The sequence below is a fragment of the Oncorhynchus mykiss genome, chromosome 30, assembly GCF_013265735.2.
Source record: "Oncorhynchus mykiss isolate Arlee chromosome 30, USDA_OmykA_1.1, whole genome shotgun sequence".
Classification (NCBI taxonomy): domain Eukaryota; kingdom Metazoa; phylum Chordata; class Actinopteri; order Salmoniformes; family Salmonidae; genus Oncorhynchus; species Oncorhynchus mykiss.
Genome location: NC_050570.1, coordinates 9129658 through 9150973, shown reverse-complemented (window position 1 = coordinate 9150973; position 21316 = coordinate 9129658). Strand labels below are relative to the sequence as shown.

Sequence of the window (21316 nt, the reverse complement as noted above, 5' to 3'; positions counted from 1 at the left end):
TCGGAATCCGTCTTTGTCTCACAAACACAGCTCTATCTCAGCCCCCGTTAATCACACAGACTAACTCTTGGTACCACTGGATGCAGAAGACAGAGACGAATCTGATGGTACAACCCATACGTCTATAGCTAAAACACACAATGTTTAAAAGGGGGTAGAATTCAACACAAATAACCGGCTTTGAAATATGGATGGCTGTCCATCAACATTAGGTCATATTTTACCTGTTGGCAACCAGCATCGCTGACCATTTTTCTCAATTGAGAAACCTAGCAATTCTCCATAATTAACATAATTTGATTGCAACAACTGTTGATGCTGAGAATGCAACACAAACCGCTGGTGCAAATGCTCTTTTCAAGATGCTCCACCTTGATCACAACAACTTATGCACCAAGACTATACTTTCAGGGATCATTTCTATAGTGCGTTACTTGAGAAATGTGTGTCTAAAGTGGTAGATCTCGCTATCCATGATGACGATTCAAGATATTCCCGTTCAGAGCATGAATCTGGTGGTTAGAAATGACATTGCTCATTTTTCTTCCACCTTTGATGACTGTTCCTTGTTCTTCAATGAACTTGGATGAAGGGAATATGTTCTGAGTGGATGATAACCATGTACAATAAAAGCTACTGAAATGTCTCCCAAATCCTTATCGTTAGTAAAATAAAACCTCTTGAATCAGTCCTGAGACCCCAGCAATAATCTTTTCAGTTTTCTGGCTTTCGTTGATCTCCATGTCCAGCCCTTATATTTTGCTTCAAAATGAGGAGTTTTAAAATTTTCCTTTCAGGACAACCTTTGACCTTCATACGTAGAAGAACCTTGTACTTTCTAACAACTTTTTGGTAGCTTGTGAGCGTCATAGAGCAAAACATGTTACATGTGCATGTTCGATAGAGTCTCAGCTTTTCATAGATAGCTTTTAGTAGTTTGTAATTCAAACCTTTCTGACTCTACAGATGTTTCTGTAAAAAAAAGACCCGGGCCTGGGCACCTTCGGAATCCGTCTTTGTCTCACAAACACAGCTCTATCTCAGCCCCCGTTAATCACACAGACTAACTCTTGGTAACACTGGATGCAGAAGACAGAGACGAATCTGATGGTACAACCCATACGTCTATAGCTAAAACACACAATGTTTAAAAGGGGGTAGAATTCAACACAAATAACCGGCTTTGAAATATGGATGGCTGTCCATCAACATTAGGTCATATTTTACCTGTTGGCAACCAGCATCGCTGACCATTTTTCTCAATTGAGAAACCTAGCAATTCTCCATAATTAACATAATTTGATTGCAACAACTGTTGATGCTGAGAATGCAACACAAACCGCTGGTGCAAATGCTCTTTTCAAGATGCTCCACCTTGATCACAACAACTTATGCACCAAGACTATACTTTCAGGGATCATTTCTATAGTGCGTTACTTGAGAAATGTGTGTCTAAAGTGGTAGATCTCGCTATCCATGATGACGATTCAAGATATTCCCGTTCAGAGCATGAATCTGGTGGTTAGAAATGACATTGCTCATTTTTCTTCCACCTTTGATGACTGTTCCTTGTTCTTCAATGAACTTGGATGAAGGGAATATGTTCTGAGTGGATGATAACCATGTACAATAAAAGCTACTGAAATGTCTCCCAAATCCTTATCGTTAGTAAAATAAAACCTCTTGAATCAGTCCTGAGACCCCAGCAATAATCTTTTCAGTTTTCTGGCTTTCGTTGATCTCCATGTCCAGCCCTTATATTTTGCTTCAAAATGAGGAGTTTTAAAATTTTCCTTTCAGGACAACCTTTGACCTTCATACGTAGAAGAACCTTGTACTTTCTAACAACTTTTTGGTAGCTTGTGAGCGTCATAGAGCAAAACATGTTACATGTGCATGTTCGATAGAGTCTCAGCTTTTCATAGATAGCTTTTAGTAGTTTGTAATTCAAACCTTTCTGACTCTACAGATGTTTCTGTAAAAAAAAGACCCGGGCCTGGGCACCTTCGGAATCCGTCTTTGTCTCACAAACACAGCTCTATCTCAGCCCCCGTTAATCACACAGACTAACTCTTGGTAACACTGGATGCAGAAGACAGAGACGAATCTGATGGTACAACCCATACGTCTATAGCTAAAACACACAATGTTTAAAAGGGGGTAGAATTCAACACAAATAACCGGCTTTGAAATATGGATGGCTGTCCATCAACATTAGGTCATATTTTACCTGTTGGCAACCAGCATCGCTGATCATTTTTCTCAATTGAGAAACCTAGCAATTCTCCATAATTAACATAATTTGATTGCAACAACTGTTGATGCTGAGAATGCAACACAAACCGGTGGTGCAAATGCTCTTTTCAAGATGCTCCACCTTGATCACAACAACTTATGCACCAAAACTATACTTTCAGGGATCATTTCTATAGTGCGTTACTTGAGAAATGTGTGTCTAAAGTGGTAGATCTCGCTATCCATGATGACGATTCAAGATATTCCCGTTCAGAGCATGAATCTGGTGGTTAGAAATGACCTTGCTCATTTTTCTTCCACCTTTGATGACTGTTCCTTGTTCTTCAATGAACGTGGATGAAGGGAATATGTTCTGAGTGGATGATAACCATGTACAATAAAAGCTACTGAAATGTCTCCCAAATCCTTATCGTTAGTAAAATAAAACCTCTTGAATCAGTCCTGAGACCCCAGCAATAATCTTTTCAGTTTTCTGGCTTTCGTTGATCTCCATGTCCAGCCCTTATATTTTGCTTCAAAATGAGGAGTTTTAAAATTTTCCTTTCAGGACAACCTTTGACCTTCATACGTAGAAGAACCTTGTACTTTCTAACAACTTTTTGGTAGCATGTGAGCGTCATAGAGCAAAACATGTTACATGTGCATGTTCGATAGAGTCTCAGCTTTTCATAGATAGCTTTTAGTAATTTGTAATTCAAACCTTTCTGACTCTACAGATGTTTCTTTAAAAAAAAGACCCGGGCCTGGGCACCTTCGGAATCCGTCTTTGTCTCACAAACACAGCTCTATCTCAGACCCCGTTAATCACACAGACTAACTCTTGGTACCACTGGATGCAGAAGACAGAGACAAATCTGATGGTACAACCCATACGTCTATAGCTAAAACACACAATGTTTAAAAGGGGGTAGAATTCAACACAAATAACCGGCTTTGAAATATGGATGGCTGTCCATCAACATTAGGTCATATTTTACCTGTTGGCAACCAGCATCGCTGACCATTTTTCTCAATTGAGAAACCTAGCAATTCTCCATAATTAACATAATTTGATTGCAACAACTGTTGATGCTGAGAATGCAACACAAACCGCTGGTGCAAATGCTCTTTTCAAGATGCTCCACCTTGATCACAACAACTTATGCACCAAGACTATACTTTCAGGGATCATTTCTATAGTGCGTTACTTGAGAAATGTGTGTCTAAAGTGGTAGATCTCGCTATCCATGATGACGATTCAAGATATTCCCGTTCAGAGCATGAATCTGGTGGTTAGAAATGACATTGCTCATTTTTCTTCCACCTTTGATGACTGTTCCTTGTTCTTCAATGAACTTGGATGAAGGGAATATGTTCTGAGTGGATGATAACCATGTACAATAAAAGCTACTGAAATGTCTCCCAAATCCTTATCGTTAGTAAAATAAAACCTTTTGAATCAGTCCTGAGACCCCAGCAATAATCTTTTCAGTTTTCTGGCTTTCGTTGATCTCCATGTCCAGCCCTTATATTTTGCTTCAAAATGAGGAGTTTTAAAATTTTCCTTTCAGGACAACCTTTGACCTTCATACGTAGAAGAACCTTGTACTTTCTAACAACTTTTTGGTAGCTTGTGAGCGTCATAGAGCAAAACATGTTACATGTGCATGTTCGATAGAGTCTCAGCTTTTCATAGATAGCTTTTAGTAGTTTGTAATTCAAACCTTTCTGACTCTACAGATGTTTCTGTAAAAAAAAGACCCGGGCCTGGGCACCTTCGGAATCCGTCTTTGTCTCACAAACACAGCTCTATCTCAGCCCCCGTTAATCACACATACTAACTCTTGGTAACACTGGATGCAGAAGACAGAGACGAATCTGATGGTACAAGCCATACGTCTATAGCTAAAACACACAATGTTTAAAAGGGGGTAGAATTCAACACAAATAACCAGCTTTGAAATATGGATGGCTGTCCATCAACATTAGGTCATATTTTACCTGTTGGCAACCAGCATCGCTGACCATTTTTCTCAATTGAGAAACCTAGCAATTCTCCATAATTAACATAATTTGATTGCAACAACTGTTGATGCTGAGAATACAACACAAACCAGTGGTGCAAATGCTCTTTTCAAGATGCTCCACCTTGATCACAACAACGTATGCACCAAGACTATACTTTCAGGGATCATTTCTATAGTGCGTTACTTGAGAAATGTATGTCTAAATTGGTAGATCTCTCTATCCATGATGACGATTCAAGATATTCCCATTCAGAGCATGAATCTGGTGGCTAGAAATGACTTTGCTCATTTTTCTTCCACCTTTGATGACTGTTCCTTGTTCTTCAATGAACATGAATGAAAACTATACTTTCAGCGATCATTTTATTAGTTATTTACTGTGTTGACACAATGACTTATCAATGACCCAAAACCAGATCAGAGCAGTTAATCCCTACCGTTGTCGTAATGCTTCAGCAAATGTACATTATCCCGGGGATGTTGGAATATCCAATGTAAGTGACCTAATTTCTGTCGCTCTAACTGCCCTGAATGCCTCTGCTGATTCTACATTTATTGTATGCTGTAATTATGTGCCTATGAACCAGCGTTATACTGTTAGCCCTGAGGCGGTGTGCATCTCACCCTGCACTAACATAATTAAGATCAGCATGTCTACTTCTGCTAGGCTTCCCAGTAAACCAATGAAAATAATCAAACATCTCAGAACAGTGCTAAAAACAGCCCACATTAACATATGTAGCTTAAGAAACAAAGTTCATGACATCAATAATTTGCTTGTAACAGATGACATTCATAATTTCTGAAAATCACTTAGATAATACCTTTGATGATACAGTGGTAGAAATACATGGTTATAACATCTACAGAAAATATAGAAATGCCAATGGTGGAGGTGTTGCCATTTATATTCAGAACCACATTCCTGTAAATCTTAAAATTGTTCTCATGTTAAATAATATTGAAGTAATATTGTTACAGGTTCATCTGCCTCACCTAAAGCCCATTCTTGTGGGAAGCTGCTATAGACCACCAAGTGCTAACAGTCAGTATCTGGATAACGTGTGAAATGCTTGATAATGTATGTGATATCGACAGAGAGGTATATTTTCTGGGTGATTTAAATATGGACTTAAACTTCCCACTCAAGAAATAGCTTTAAACTGTAACTTGTGCCTGCAACCTGGTTCAGGTTATCAGTCAACCTACTGTATCAGGGTAGTTATAAATAGCACAGGAGTTAAATCATCAACCATTTTATTGATCACATCTTTACCAACGCTGCAGACATTTGCTTTAAAGCAGTATCCAAATCCATTGGATGTAGTGATCACAACATAGTAGCCATATTTAGGGAAACCAAAGTTCCAAAGGCTGGGCCAAATATACTGTATAAGAGGTCATACAATAAGTTGTGTTGTGATTGCTATGTTGATGATGTAAAGAATATTTCCTGGTCTGTGGTGTGTAATGAGGAGCAACCAGACGCTGCACTTGACATATTTATGAAATGTCTTATTCCAGTTACTAATAAGCATGCACCAATTAAGAAAATGACTGTAAAACTATTAAGTCCCCATGGATTGTTGAGGAATTAAAAAATTGTATGGTTGAGAGGGATGAGGTAAAAGAATGGGATATAAGTCTGGCTGCACAACAGATTGGCAAACATACTGCACATTGAGAAATCATGTGACTAAACTGAATCAAAAGAAAAAGAAACTATATTATGAAACAAAGAAAAAAGATTTAAAGAATGATAGTAAAAAGCTTTGGAGCATCTTAAATGACATTTTGGGCAAAAAGACAAACTCAACTCCATCATACATTGAATCAGATAGCTCATTCATCACAAAATCCACTGATATTGGCAATTACTTGAATATTTTTTTTCATTGGCAAGATTAGCAAACATAGGCATGACAACCAATCAAAATGTATTTTAGATTTTAGATTCTTCAAAGTAGCCACCCTTTGACTTGATGACAGCTTTGCACATTTGGCATTCTCTCAACCAGCTCCACCTGGAGTGCTTTTCCAACAGTATTGAAGGAGTTCCCTCATATACTGAGTATGTGTTGGCTGCTTTTCCTTCACTTTGCGGTTCAACTCATCCCAATCCATCTCAATTGGGTTGAGGTCGGGTGATTGTGGAGGCCAGGTCACCTGATGCAGCACTCAATCGCTCTCCTTCTTAATCAAATAGCCCTTACACAGCCTGGAGGTGTGGTGGGTCATTATCCTGTTGAAAAGCAAATGATAGTCCCACTAAGCGCAAAGCAGATGGGATGGTGTATCGCTTCAAAATGATGTGGTAACCATGCTATGTTAAGTGTACCTTGAATTCTAATAAATCACATACAGTGTCACCAGCAAAGCACCCCCACACCACCTCCTCCATGCTTCACGATGGGAATCACCTACTCTGCGTCTCACAAAGACACAGCAGTTGGAACCAGAAATCTTACATTTGGACTCATCAGACCAAAGGACATACTTCCACCGGTCTAACGTCCATTGCTTGTTTTTCTTGGCCCAAGCAAGTCTCTTCTTCTTACTGGTGTCATTTAGTAGTGGTTTCTTTGCAGAAAATCAACCATGAAGGCCTGATTCATGCAGCCTCCTCTGAACAGTTGATGCTGAGAGTTGAGATGTGTCTGTTACTTAAACTGTGTGAAGCATTTATTTGGGCTGCAATATCTGAGGCTGGTAACTCTAATGAACTTATCCTCTGCAGCAGAGGTAACTCTGGGTCTTCCTTTCCTGTGGTGGTCCACATGAGAGCCAGTTTCATTGTAGCGCTTGATGGTTTTTGCGACTGCACTTGAAGAAATTTTCAAAGTTCCACCCTACCTTGTCACAACACAACTGATTGGCTCAAACACATTATGAAGGAAAGAAATTCCACAAATGTACTTTTAACAAGGCACATTTGTAAATTGAAATGCATTTCAGGTGACTGCCTTATGAAGCTGGTTGAGAGAATGCCAAGTGTGCAAAGCTGTCATCGAGTCAAAGGGTGGCTACTATTAAATATATTTAGATTTGTTAAACACTTTTTTGGTTACTACATGATTCCATATGTCTTATTTCATAGTTTTGATGTCTTCACTCTTGTTCTATAATGTAGAAAATAGTTAAAATAAAGAAAAGCCCTTTAATGAGTAGGTGTGTCCAAACTTTTGACTGGTACTGTATGCCCACCAAAATGCAACTAAAATATTTTCAACAACTTTGGGCAAATGACTAGTGAACACATTGGCTTGCCTTAAATTTACGCTGCCTTGTTCAACAGAATAATTCTGGGATGGGTTTCTGTGGAGCACTTTGTGACAACTGCTTATGTACAAAGGTCTTTATAAATACATTTGATTGATTGATTGATTGATTGATTGATTGATTGATTGAGTAAATTGAATTTGTCATGCACAATACAGCCTATTGAAATAAGCAATAGCATTTCTTTCTAAATTTCTTTCATCTCCACATTTTAGAAACGAAGTGCATGCAATTTGGTTTCAAATCACTTTTATTTAGTGGAAACTGTGTAGACTGGCCATGCATCTCATTTGGCACGTTCACCGCTTCTTATCGCCTGTTTAAAATACATCCACAGTACGTAATAGAGCACTTAACGTGCCGTTGTCATAACCACAGAAAATGAACTGCCTATTTTAAATTCTGGACATGTTGCAGTGAGTGTTGTCTGAAAAAGTCTGACTAACTCTGAATCATAATACATCTTAAATTACGTCAAGACTAGGGCTAATTCTAATAAAATGTATATATATAAATAAAAATATATATTTCTGAGACATTGCTTGACTTCAGATTACTAACTTCTGGATTATTTAGTCTTTGACTAATTAGATGAACTATGTGGCAGGTTGTTAAGACCTGAGGTTGCTTCAGAAGAATGGGATGGATCACAAAATGATTAAAATGTTCTATGCATGAGTGTTCTGTGCATGAGTGTTCTGTGCATGAGTGTTCTGTGTATGAGTGTTCTGTGCATGAGTTTTCTGTGCATGAGTGTTCTGTGTATGAGTGTTCTGTGTATGAGTGTTCTGTGCAAGAGTGTTCTGTGCAAGAGTGTTCTGTGCATGAGTGTTCTGTGCATGAGTGTTCTGTGTATGAGTGTTCTATGCATGAGCACAGATTGGCAATCAAAACCAATGTTTTTAATTGCAGTGAATAAAAAATGAGACCATCACAGCATGCTTCTGCAACCGAGAGCCAATCATCAGTTGGGTATCCCAAACAATTTATGGTTTAGCCCAGATTTAGTCCCACTGGATTTGGATAATGAACCATTGAAAGGTGATTTCCGATTGAGCCGAAATATGCAGCGTTTATTGTTTATGTGGTCTCTGCGAATTTGTGAACATTGCCTTACAAAATCTATTGCAGACAAAGCACGATCAGATTAAATCCCGGCCTTACAATGACTTTTGCTGAGCAGTAATGAGTTTAAGTTTGTGCTGAATCCTAAAATAGGCCTATAATTGACATCTGGTTCTAAAAACTGGTATTGGAAATAGCTTGAATGAACATTCCTTGAATACTGCGAGAATGTGTAGGTGGGTCAAATAGTTGGGGTCAGACTAAAGCCTTATCCCTCTGGCTCATAACCATTTCCTGACTCAGTGGCAATGAACTTATAGTCAGAGCTCTGTCACATGTAACACAGAAATTACCAGTTACAAGTTACAAGGCAGAAACAGTCCAATTCGGTTTTTTTGGTGTGAAAACTGACGACAATGAGTGGCCTGTAAAAAAAAGTGGTACTTATTTGGGTGTCAATATGAATGTCACTCTCATACTGTATATGGGGCGTTCCACGAAATGAGTGGTTTTTGCATCCCTTTGATATTTTAAGAGAAATTGTGCACCAATATGTAATTTTAAAAGCCTAATATATTAAATTAAGTGCCCTTTACTATCGACCACATAGAGAAGTCAATAAATCAGATTTTCAATATGAATAAAGACTTACTAAAGTACCAAAATTCAGCGTTTTGACATGTCCCTCTGTTAACCCACTTAACCCCCAAAATACTTTGTTTTCACCATAAGTGTAAAGTCCTGGTTATTTTGTAGCTTTGACAAAGTCATTTCTGGAGATGTTAAGGTCAACCCTGTTACATAAACAGAATTCTCGTTTTAATATGTTGAAACTTCTTAAATATTTTTTTTTCAAAAGAAACATTGAACATCTAATAGTTAAATAGTGGTTGAGCTGGTTCTACCGTTTTGGGTCATTTTCTGTGTTTCGTGATCGACAATTGAGAGGGTTGATTGAGCATAACATGTCAACTCTGTTACCCACAGATAGACGGGCTAGAAATGTTTCAACAAATGAAATGTTCAATTGCCACTCCCTGCTGCACACATAAGGATGCTGTATTAATAACCCTCCCTGAATGCACGTGTTTGACATGGGACAGGGGACCACTCACTTTATGATCAAACTTCATCAATAGTGATTTTTGGTCATCCTACTTTGATCTGGTTTCATCCAAATATCATCTAATTTGATTAAAAACATGATTTTGACTGTACGGGACCATTTGACATGCGTGTTTTTTTATGAAGTTGAACATGTGCTCCTTATGACAGAATGTAAACATTATAATGAACAAAAAGATGAATGCAACACGCAACAATTTCATTGATTTTACTGAGTTACATGTCATATGAAGAAATTAGTCCATTTAAAAAAAATTCATTAGGTCCTAATCTATGGATTTCACATGACTGGAAATACAGATACAATTGAAGTCGGACGTTTACATACACCTTAGCCAAATACATTTAAACTCCGTTTTTAACAATTCCTGATATTTTAATCCTAGTAAAAATGACCTGTTTTAGGTCAGTTAGGATCACCACTTTATTTTAAGAATGTGAAATGTTGGAATAATAGTAGAGAGAATGATTTATTTCAGCTTGTATTTCTTTCATCACATTCCCAGTGGGTCAGAAGTTTACATATACTCAATTAGTATTTGGTAGCAGTGCCTTTAAATTGTATAACTTGGGTCAAACATTTTGGGTAGACTTCTGCACGCTTCCCACAATAAGTTGGGTGAATTTTGGCCCATTCCTCCTGACAGAGCTGGTGTAACTGAGTCAGGTTTGTAGGCCTCCTTACTCAAACACGCTTTTTCAGTTCTTCCCACAAATTTTCTATAGGATTGAGGTCAGGGCTTTGTGATGGCCACTCCAATACCTTGACCCCTGTTGTCCTTAAGCCATTTTGCCACAACTTTGGAAGTATGCTTGGGGTCATTGTCCATTTGGAAAACCCATTTGCGACCAAGCTTTAACTTTCTGACTGATGTCTTGAGATGTTGCATCAATATATCCACATAATTTTACCTCCTCATGATTCTATCTATTTTGTGAAGTGCACCAGTCTCTCCTGCAGCAAAAAAAAACCAGAACAAGCACCCCGTGGTTCACGGCTGGGATGGTGTTCTTCAGCTTGCAAGCATCCCCCTTTTTCCTCCAAACATAATGATGGTCATTATGGCCAAACAGTTCGATTTTTGTTTCATCAGACCAGAGGACATTTCTCCAAAAAGTACAATCTTTGTCCCCATGTACAGTTGCAAACCGTAGTCTGGCTTTTACACCTCCAATTGACTCAAATATGTCAATTAGCCTACCAGAAGCTTCTAAAGCCATGACATGGAATTTTCCAAGCTGTTTAAAGGCACAGTCAACTTAGTGTATGTACAGTACATTTCTGACCCACTGGAATTGTAATACAGTAAGTTACAAGTGAAATAATCTGTCTGTAAACAATTGTTAGAAAAAAAAAGTAGAAAGTAGATGTCCCAACCGACTTGCCAAAACTATAGTTTAACAAGAAATTTGTGGAGTGGTTGAAAAATTAGTTTTAATGACTCCAACCTGAGTGTATTTAAACTTCCGACTTCAATTTATGCTTCTATTGGTCACAAACTGTACCTTACACAAAATGGGCCTCACAATAGGCCTCAGGAGCTCGTCACGGTTATTTTATGCAAATTAAATCAAATTATCTTTGATCAAATGCAATTGTGTTCGTTAACTGTAGCTTATGACTGCCCATATCATAACCCCACAGCCAGTATGGAGCACTCTGTTCACAACGTTGACATCAGCAAACCGCATACCCACAGGACACCATACATGTGGTCTGCGGTTGTGAGGCCGGTTGGGCATACTGCCAAATTCTCTAAAATGACGTTGGAAGTGGCGTATGGTAGAGAAATTAACATTCACTTCTCTGGCAACAGCTCTGGTTGACGTTCCTGGAGTTAGCATACCAATTGCATGCTCCCTCAAAACTTCAGACACCTGTGGCATTGTGTTGTTTGACAAAACTGCCCGTTTTAGAGTGGCCTTTAGTTTTCCCCAGCACAAGGTGCACCTGTGTAATGATCATGCCATTGTTACATTCCCAAGCAAGAAGGGGGAACTAACAAAGAGTCACTGACAACAACCAAAACAAACAGGTGGGGTTTTAGGGGGTGTATGTTGACTAGCAACTACAACTGGAACCAAAAACACTCACCATGAGCACCCAATACATTTGCCAAAGAAGAGGCAAACAAAAGAAAAACCCACACCGAACTTAAAGAAAACAAAATCTGACAAGTAAATGTTTTTCTAGAAATCAAATAGGGCACGCCAACTAAAGGCATTGACGCGCCCCATCTCTCAAGAAATCTGGGTCACTGGGCAAGCCACTCTTAAATAGCACCTGGGCAGCGCAAGTGAAAAATCTTCCCTCTAAAGAGACGCAACCAGCACAGGTGTAACACATTCTGGCTAAGGAGGTGACACCAACCGGTGCACCCTACGTGCTAATGGGCTACACGTGCCAAAGTCCAACCTCAAAACATAAATGGAAAAACCTAAGCCTGTAACTCTGCTTCTTGATATGCCACTCCTGTCAGGTGAATGGATCATCTTGGCAAAGGAGAAAAGCTTACTAACAGGGATGTAAAGACATTTGTGCACAAAATTTGAGAGAAATAAGATTTTTGTGCTTATGGAACATTTCTGGGATCTGTTATTTCAGCTCATGAAACATCGGACCCTTTACATGTTGTGTTTATATTTTTGATCACAGAAGAATCCTAATCCATAGATTAGGGCCTAAGGAATTTATTTCAATTGACTGATTTCCTTAAATGAACTGTGTTACTCAGTAGAATCATTGAATGTTGTTACATGTTGCGTTTCTATTGTTGTTCTGTAATAGCTTTGCTACATTACATGGTTCACAGTCTGTTGGAGAGGATGAGTACAATAAAAGTTGTCACATAGACAAGCCTCTCCCACATTGACTGTCAATAAGGTATAAGTCCCTCCCACCCACCCCTATAAAGCCTCTCACGTTGACTGTGTACACTCAGACAAATAGGTAACTACAGCCTCAGAAAAAGCACCCACCCAGGAGTAACTGGAGAGATCTATGCAACTGGCAGCCTCCCAGTGAAGTGAATTGTTTTGAGCCTGAGGTAAGTGAAATCTGCCATTTGAATTTGAGAATGTATATTTTCTTTCTGACTTGTATCAGATCATTTAGTTTTTCTCTGAAGTCAAGGCAGGAACGTAGGCAGTGCTATCTTTGTTTTCTGTCTGTCTACAGCAGTGCAATTTTCTTATTATATTGTTATTACAGAAGAAGACTGAAGGAGATGACTCGTCACTCTCATCCATGTAGAATGTATGGTATTCCTGAGCACAGAGAAATTAGCCAATACTCAAAACTGTTTTTGTCCAGATATTATATTGGGCAAATTAATGACCAGGGACTGAAGAGGGTCAGAGTTCACATAACCGGCTTTTTGGACCGTCTTATGTAAGCATGGTATAATCCAGGTATACTTTTGGAGCCAGGAGACACTTCTCACCTTTTCTCACAAGTAAATGAGACTATCTAAATATAAATCATGTTTTTTTAATTCTTATTCGCAGGCTCCAGCCAATATGAAAGTGCATCTTCAAATCATCATCTGCGGGTGTGTTCTAGCCACAGTCCTACCGCTGGTCAAAGGCACAGTCCTACCGCTGGTCAAAGGCACAGTCCTACCGCTGGTCAAAGGCACAGTCCTACCGCTGGTCAAAGGCACAGTCCTACCGCTGGTCAAAGGCACAGTCCTACCGCTGGTCAAAGGCACAGTCCTACCGCTAGTCAAAGGCACAGTCCTACCGCTGGTCAAAGGCACCAAAGTTGACCTCAACTCCAACATGAAAAAGAGGTAACCTGATTGACGAATGACGAACGGTGGCCACCGTCTAATTCTATAGAGTGTACAGGATTATTGGATAGGATGTGTGTTCTGTCTTTGATGTGTCTAGGGGGAAGTATGTTATTTCTGCATTATGCCTTCTCTTCTTCTTCTTCTTCTTCTTCTTCTTCTTCTGTGGTAGATTTGGAGTCTGGTTACAGAGCCGCACAAGAGAAGATTTCCAAAGCAGCTCTGCAGTGAACTCAGGGATCCTCAGTGGACCAGGGCAGAGAGAGGAAACAGACCCCTCAGTATTTCATTCCAGGTGTTATTTCAATGATGGTCACTCTGGTGTATAAAAAAAAATTATGTTTTTACTAATATAAAAAGGTCACATTTGAATGGTTTTTGGTCAAGTTCATTTCAGTCAATCTTTAGAAATCTCTATTTCTTCTCTTATCTCATTTTGATCTCTTTCTCTTCCAGGTCCAGAAGATCCATTGTGACCTCAGTGAAAAGACCAGGCTGTTCTCTGGGTACATGCAGCCTACATGACCTGGCCCATCGGCTACACATCCTCAACAACAAGTTAAAGGTCAACAGAGCCCCGGAGGACAAGATCAGCTCACAGGGTTACGGTCGCCGCCGCCGCAGGTCCCCACAGTCACTCCCACAGCGCTACGCAACGCTAAGTCTCCAAGCAGGCAGAGTGAGACTGAACTGCAGCAGAGAGTGCAACCAAGGACTCCACCTACAGGCCATCCCTCTCAGACAAACTTGAGACGGGCAGAGAACAGGAAGAGGAGTGTCGATCTAGCGAATATCAAGCACTTTTTTTAATGTTTGGGGCTGGCTGAGATATTACTGAGGTTCTATTCCTGAGCATTCCTTTCCTGCGTGGGGAAAAGGATGGACAAGATCAATGGAGCAGGAAACAATTTTCACGCCACTGGATGGAAGATAGAGGGGCGCAAGAAGGTGTGTGTGTGTGGGGGGGGGGTTGTCTAAAAATAGCTGTGTGTATGTATATATTCGTGTTGCAGTGACTTCTGCACTCTCAGAGCTGTGGAACTTGACACGCTTCTGTCTCTTTCCCAGCTCAGGAGACATTCTCTCACCCCTGTGGCGGCATAGAAAGAGAGGCTTGGTTGAACACTGACGCTCCAAACCACACCACTGCACTAGGGCTAGGACTAGAGCTTAACCTCTAGACTAGATTGGGGCTGGGACTAGAGCTTAACCCTTGGACTAGACTGGGGCTGGGACTAGAGCTTAACCCTTGGACTAGGCTGGGACTAGAGCTTAACCCCTAGACTAGACTGGGGCTGGGACTAGAGCTTAACCCTTGGACTAGACTGGGGCTGGGGCTAGAGCTTAACCCTTGGACTAGACTGGGGCTGGGGCTAGAGCTTAACCCTTGGACTAGACTGGGGCTGGGACTAGAGCTTAACCCCTAGACCAGACTGGGGCTGGGACTAGAGCCTAGACTAGACTGGGGCTGGGACTAGAGCTTAACCCTTGGACTAGACTGGGGCTGGGACTAGAGCTTAACCCCTAGACTAGACTGGGGCTGGGACTAGAGCTTAACCCCTAGACTAGACTAGACTGGGGCTGGGACTAGAGCTTAACCCTTGGACTAGGCTGGGACTAGAGCTGGGCCAGGAGCCTAGCAGGAGAAGAGGAGGACATATAACATGCTCTTGACTGACTAATTTCACATATACCACCAATATCAGTTCAAAACAATATCAATGGTGGTGAGAGACACTGTAACAGAAATATCTGGTCAATTTATTATGTGTTGTGTAATCATAAAGTATTATCTACTTGACCTTGAGTTTATGTATATAGAGATAAGTGCAATGTATATACACAGCAAATTGTTACCAAGTGTTGATTTTTCAGTGTAACATTTCTAGTGTTGATTCAGGTGTTAAAGTCACTCTGTAAGTGTTAATTACCAGTGTTAAAACAAAACCACACCCTTCATTATCATATTTCCCAGCATGCTCTATTGTAGGATGATATTTTTTTTTAGAATAGTTTGTTTCAATATCTATGTTTTTGAATGTACATTGATTGATTTAATTCATCTTAAACTACTTAAATATATATTTTGTCTAAACTAATCAAATCTGTTACTTGGCCTTTTTTCACCCATTACTGAAATGGTGGTTCCAGGTAATATGGTTACGTCAGCAAACAAATAATTATCTTTTTTTTCAGGATCCTGTCTGTCAAAGATAATTTGTAAAAATCCAATTAACTTCACAGATCTTCATTGTAAAGGGTTTAAACACTGTTTCTCATGCTCGTTCAATGAACCATAAACAAGTAATGAACATGCACCTGTAGAACGGTCGTTAAGACACTGACAGCTTACAGATGGTAGGCAATTAATGTAACAATTATGAAAACTTAGGACACTAAAGAGGCCTTTCTACTGACTCTGAAAAACACCAAAAGAAAGATGTCCAGGGTCGCTGCTCATCTGAGTGAACGTGCCTTAGGCATGCTGCAAGGAGGCATGAGGACTGCAGATGTGGCCAGGGCAATAAATTGCAATGTTTGTACTGTGAGACGGCTAAGACAGAGCTACAGGGAGACAGGACGGACAGTTGATCGTCCTCGCAGTGGCAGACCACATGTAACAACACCTGCACAGGATCGGTACATCTGAACATCACACCTGTGGACAGGTACAGGATGGCAACAACAACTGTCTGAGTTACACCAGGAACGCACAATCCCTTCATCAGTGCTCAGACTGTCCGAAATAGGCTGAGAGTGGCTGGACTGAAGGCTTGTAGGCCTGTTGTAATGCAGTTCCGCACCAGACATCACCGGCACAAACCCACCATCGCTGGACCACACAGGACTGGCAAAAAGTGCTCTTCTCTGATGAGTCGTGGTTTTGTCTCACCAGGGGTGATGGTTGGATTCGCATTTATCATCAAAGGAATGAGCATTACACCGAGGCCTGTACTCTGGAGCAGGATCGATTTGGAGGTGGAGGGTCCGTCATGGTCTGGGGGCGGTGTGTCACAGCATCATCTGACTGAGCTTGTCATTGCAGGAAGTCTCAACACTGCGTTACAAGGAAGACATCCTTCTCCCTCATGTGGTACCCTTCCTGCAGGCTCATCCTGACATGGCCCTCCACAGCATGTTAATGCCACCAACCATACTGCTCGTTCTGTGCTTGATTTCCTGCAAGACAGGAATGTCAATGTTCTGCCATGGCTAGCAAAGTGCCCGGATCTCAATCCCATTGAGCATGTCTGGGACCTGTTGGATCAGAGGGTGATGGTTTGGGCCATTCCCCCCAGAAATGTCTGGGAACTTGCAGGTGCCTTGGTGGAAGAGTGGGGTAAAATCTCACAGCAAGAACTGGCAATTCTGGTGTAGTCCATGAGGAGGAGATTCGCTGCAAGTAATTAATGCAGCTGGTGGCCACACCAGATACTAACTGTTACTTTTGACCCCACCTTTGTTCAGGGACACATTATTCCATTACTGTTACTCAGATGTCTGTAGAACTTGTTCAGTTTATGTCTGTTGTTGAATCTTGTTATGTTCATACAAATATTTACACATGAAAATAAACGCAGTTGACAGTGAGAGGATGTTTATTTTTTTGCTGAGTTTTTTATACACAAAAGTATGTGGCGCCCTTTCAAAATAGTAGATTAGCCTTTTCAGCCACACCCATTGCTGACAGGTGTATAAAATCTAGCACATTGCCATGCAATCTCCATAGACAAACAATGACAGTAGAATGACCTTACTGAAGAGCTCAGTTACATTCAACCTGTCACCGTCATAGAATGCCACATTTACTACAAGTCAGTTCGTCAAATTTATGTCCTTCTAGAGCTGCCCCGGTCAACTGTAAGTGCTGTGATTGTGAAGTGGAAACCTCTAGGAGCAACAACGGCTCAGCCGGCGAAGCGGTAAGCCACACAAGCTCACAGAACGGGACTGCCGAGTGCTGAAGCGGGTAACGCGTAAAAATCTAACTGCCTCTGGAAGCAACATCAGCACAAGAGCTGTTCGTTAGGAGCTTCATGAAATGGGTTTCCGTGGCCGAGCAGCCACAAACAAGCCAAAGATCAACATGCGCAATGCCAAGCGTTGGATGGAGTGGTGTAAAGCTCTCCGCCATTGGACTCTGGAGCAGTGGAAACACGTTCTCTGGAGGGATCAATCACGATTCACCATCTGGCAGTCCGACGGACGAATCTGGAATGAAACATTCGACGAGCTGGTGTCCACATACTTTTGGTCATGTAGTGTAGCTGGCTAGCTCATTTGGAAAATTTCAGTTGACACTTTACAGGGTGAGGTCTGGGTATATTTCAATAAATGTATACATATATATGCAACATTCATACATCATTACTATCAATAAAGTCAAGAAGTTTGTATCAATTTCCTGTTCAATGTATGACATGACACCTGCGTCGGAGTTTTGGGCAACCATTCCCCAGCTTTTGTTCCATGCTGGCTTAAGACCAAGCTAGCCAGTTACTAGCAGTGGTGTAAAGTACTTAAGTAAAATTACTTTAAAGTACTTCTTAAGTCGTTTTTTGGGATATCTGTACTTTACTTTACTATTTATATGTTTTACTACTTTTACTTTTACTTCACTACATTCCTTTAAGAAAATATTGTACTTTTTACTCCATACATTGTCTTTGACACCCAAAAGTACTTATTACATTTTGAATGCTCAGCAGAACAGGAAAATAGTCATTCACGCACTTATCAACCAACCATCCCTGGTCATCCCTATTGCCTCTGATCTGGTGGGCTCACTAAACTATCAGCCAAACATCCCTGGTCATCCCTACTGCCTCTGATCTGGTGGACTCACTAAACTATCAACCAAACATCCCTGGTCATCCCTACTGGCTCTGATCTGGTGGACTCACTAAACTATCAACCAAACATTTTTTTTTTTTTTTTCACCTTTTTTTTAGCCAGGTAGGCTGGTTCTCATTTGCAACTGCGACCTGGCCAAGATAAAGCAAAGCAGTTCAACACATACAACAACACAGACTTACACGTGGAATAATCAAACATACAATCAATAATACAGTAGAACAATCTATAAACAGCATGTGCAAATGAGGTAGGATAAGGGAGGTAAAGGCAATAAATAGGCCATGGTGACGAAGTAATTACAACATAGCAATTAAACACTGGAATTGTAGTGGTGCAGAAGATGAATGTGCAAGTAGAGATACTGGGGTGCAAAGGAGCAAGATAAATAAATAAATACAGAATGGGGATGAAGTAGATTGGATGGGTTATTTACAGATGAGCTATGTACAGGTGCAGTGATCTGTGGGCTGCTCTGACAGCTGGGGCTTAAAGCTAGTGAGGGAGGTAAGAGTCTCCAGCTTCAGAGATTTTTGCAGGTCGTTCCAGTCATTGGCAGCACAGAACTGGAAGGAGAGGCGGCCAAAGGAAGAATTGGATTTGGGGATGACCAGTGAAATATACCTGCTGGAGTGCGTGCTTCAGGTGGGTGCTGCTATGGTGACCAGTGAGCTGAGATAAGGCGGGGCTTTACCTAGCAGAGACTTGTTGATGACCTGGAGCCAGTGGGTTTGGCGACGAGTATGAAGCGAGAGCCAGCCAACGAGAGCATACAGGTCGCAGTGGTGGGTAGTATATGGGGCTTTGGTGACAAAACGGATGGCACTGTGATAGACTGCATCCAATTTGTTGAGTAGAGTGTTGGAGGCTATTTTGGAAATGACATCGCCAAAGTCGAGGATCAGTAGGATGCTCAGTTTTACGAGGGTATGTTTGGCAGCATGAGTGAAGGATGCTTTGTTGCGAAATAGGAAGCTGATTCTAGATTTAATTTTGGATTGGAGATGTTTAATGTCTGAGAGTCTGAAAGGAGAGTTTACAGTCTAACCAGACACCTAGGTATTTGTAGTTCTCCACATATTTTAAGTCAGAACCGTCCTGAGTAGTGATGCTGGACTGGCAGGCAGGTGCAGGCAGCGAACGATTGAAGAGCATGCATTTAGTTTTACTTGCATTTAAGAGCAGTTGGAGGCCACGGAAGGAGAGTTGTATGGCATTGAAGCTCATCTAGACGTTAGTTAACACAGTGTCCAAAGAAGGGCCAGAGGTATACAGAATGGTGTCGTCTGCGTAGAGGTGGATCAAAGAATCAACAGCAGCGAGAGCGACATCATTGATGTCCCTAGTGCCTCTGATCTGGTGGACTCACTAAACTATCAACCAACCATCCCTGGTCATCCCTACTGCCTCTGATCTGGTGGACTCACTAAACACACATGCTTTTTTTGCAGTGGTGTAAAGTACTTAAGTAAAAATACTTTAAAGTACTATTTAAGTAGTTTTTTGGTTGTCTGTACTTTACGATTTATGTTTTTGACTACTTGCACTTTTACTTCACTACATTCCTAAGAAAATTATGTACTTTTTTTCTGTCACGACTTCCGCAGAAGTTGTTCGGGCGACGTTTGGCGATCGACGTCACCGCTCCATTTTTCATATGTCCATTTGTTTAGTCTTGTTTTCATACACACCTGGTTTTCATTTCCCCAATCAATCTACTTGTATTTAACCCTCTGTTTCCCATCATGTTTTGTGTGTAATTGTTTTCATGTCAAGTGATGTTCAGTAAGCGCTTTACTTTATTGTTCTGTTTTTTGAGGGTGTTTGTTTTTGTTGTGCTCCCGGTTTTGAAACTATAATAAAGTGCGTTTTATTTAATCATACTCTGCTCTCCTGCACCTGACTTCACCTTCATACAGAGCCTGACATTTACTCCATACATTTTCCCTGACACCCAAAACTACTAGTTACAATTTGAATGCGTAGCAGTACAGTAAAAAAAAAAAAAGAAGGTACAATTCACACACTCAAGAGAACATCCCTGGTCCTCCATACTGCCTTTGATTTGGTGGACTCACTTAACAAACATGTTTCCTTTGTAAATGATGAGTGTTGGAGTGTGGGCCTGGTTGTCAAAAAAAGTCATAAAAAAGGAAATTGTGCCATCTGGTTTGCTAAATGTGAGGAATATGATGTAGAGCATTTACTTTTACTCAAGATTTACACTTTAGTACATTTAAAATCTGACACTCAAGTAGTATTTTACTGGGTTACTTTTTCTTGAGTCTTTTTATAGTAAAGTATCTTTACTTTTACTAAAGTATGACAATTGAGTACTTTTTACACCTCTGGTTACTAGATAACACCAGACAGATGAAAGGGGAAACATATATGTATCTTTGCCTTGGATGAATAGGGGAAACTTCTAATCATATTTGCTGACTCGCTGCAGTCAAATTTTGACACCAGAATACTAGCTACCTAGCTATGTAAAGCACGCCCCTCTGTGAACACACCTTCTGCGATGTTGGTTACAAGACAGTACTAATTTTAAATTAGGCAAGAGAACAAGACACTACCATTGGTGTAATAAATTAGTATTTTTGTGATGTCACAAAAAAACCTTTACAATCCCGACTTCTGAATCCAAGTGTTTGAAATGGAAGAGGATATCAGTAACTTTCTGATCAAACTTTATCAATGTAGAAGCAACAGTAATTTTTATATTTTGGTAATTTTACTTAGATCTGATTTCACCCAAATCCGGAAACAAAAAATATTTTACTTGCTATGACTGTGAGACGGGGTTGTAATAGTTGAATGAACTGACTGTTAGTCACTCTGGATAAGAGTGTCTGCTAAATGAGCAGACACATTTGATAAACAATTGCAAAGAACACTGGGTATTTTTATTGGTTTTGTTTCGGGGGCGGAGCTCAT

The 21316-nt window shown here is 40.5% G+C and overlaps 1 protein-coding gene and 5 non-coding genes across 6 annotated transcripts; all 6 read left to right on the top strand.

The window, feature by feature from the left end:
• Nucleotides 1-395: 395 nt before the first annotated feature.
• Nucleotides 396-611, top strand: LOC118945938. The gene has a single exon (XR_005041091.1). It is a non-coding gene; the product is annotated as a small nucleolar RNA U3 (small nucleolar RNA).
• Nucleotides 612-1398: 787 nt separating this feature from the next.
• LOC118945937 lies at nucleotides 1399-1614 on the top strand. The gene has a single exon (XR_005041090.1). It is a non-coding gene; the product is annotated as a small nucleolar RNA U3 (small nucleolar RNA).
• Nucleotides 1615-2401: 787 nt separating this feature from the next.
• LOC118945838 lies at nucleotides 2402-2617 on the top strand. Its single transcript, XR_005040996.1, has one exon. It is a non-coding gene; the product is annotated as a small nucleolar RNA U3 (small nucleolar RNA).
• A 787-nt stretch (nucleotides 2618-3404) lies between these two features.
• On the top strand, nucleotides 3405-3620 carry LOC118945936. The gene has a single exon (XR_005041089.1). It is a non-coding gene; the product is annotated as a small nucleolar RNA U3 (small nucleolar RNA).
• Nucleotides 3621-4407: 787 nt separating this feature from the next.
• On the top strand, nucleotides 4408-4621 carry LOC118945876. The gene has a single exon (XR_005041033.1). It is a non-coding gene; the product is annotated as a small nucleolar RNA U3 (small nucleolar RNA).
• An 8067-nt stretch (nucleotides 4622-12688) lies between these two features.
• Nucleotides 12689-14917, top strand: LOC110519910 (pro-adrenomedullin). Its single transcript, XM_036969455.1, has 5 exons — nucleotides 12689-12778; nucleotides 13239-13522; nucleotides 13695-13817; nucleotides 13979-14470; nucleotides 14591-14917. The coding sequence occupies exons 2-4, from the start codon at nucleotides 13251-13253 to the stop codon at nucleotides 14271-14273; spliced, it is 690 nt and encodes a 229-aa protein (XP_036825350.1). The 5' UTR covers nucleotides 12689-12778; nucleotides 13239-13250; the 3' UTR covers nucleotides 14274-14470; nucleotides 14591-14917.
• Nucleotides 14918-21316: the final 6399 nt, after the last annotated feature.

Bases quoted from the DNA above. Each gene is read 5' to 3' on its own strand.
- LOC110519910 (XM_036969455.1), top strand. From the start codon at position 13,251: ATGAAAGTGCATCTTCAAATCATCATCTGCGGGTGTGTTCTAGCCACA. The intron at 13,523-13,694 runs GTAACCTGATTG...CTTCTGTGGTAG, and splicing joins AACTCCAACATGAAAAAGAG to ATTTGGAGTCTGGTTACAGA. The intron at 13,818-13,978 runs GTGTTATTTCAA...TTTCTCTTCCAG, and splicing joins CCCTCAGTATTTCATTCCAG to GTCCAGAAGATCCATTGTGA.